Below are 270 nucleotides of genomic sequence, written 5' to 3' on the forward strand. Positions count from 1 at the left end.
TTCGGCTCTCGACGCCAAGTCCGAGAGACAAGTGCAGCAAGCCCTCGACAGTGTTCTTGCTGCAGCAAACACCACCACTTTAGTGGTGGCCCACAGGCTCACAGCTGTTCAAAACCTCGACGAAGTTGTGGTCTTGGACAGTACCCCGGGGCAGGGGGCCCGCGTGGTGCAGCGGGGGCCCCCCCAGGAGTTGCTGCGGGACACGGGGGGCCCCTTTTACCGCCTTTTCCAGGCCCAGGCTGCGCAGGAGGGGCCCCCCCCCGCGCTGTC

General features: G+C 65.9%; 1 protein-coding gene across 1 annotated transcript in view; it reads left to right on the forward strand.

Annotated features, from left to right (window-relative positions):
• The window catches only part of ETH_00043570 (uncharacterized protein), a gene marked incomplete at both ends in the record, with an annotated part of 591 nt that overhangs the window by 218 nt on the left and 103 nt on the right, over positions 1 to 270 (forward strand). The window contains one exon of the mRNA XM_013374434.1: positions 1 to 268. Coding sequence (XP_013229888.1) covers positions 1 to 268 — 268 coding nt within the window. The remainder of the gene's footprint in view (positions 269 to 270) is intronic.

The sequence above is a fragment of the Eimeria tenella genome, genomic scaffold (genome assembly GCF_000499545.2).
Source record: "Eimeria tenella Houghton genomic scaffold, Eth_scaff2030, whole genome shotgun sequence".
NCBI classification, from domain to species: Eukaryota; Apicomplexa; class Conoidasida; order Eucoccidiorida; family Eimeriidae; genus Eimeria; species Eimeria tenella.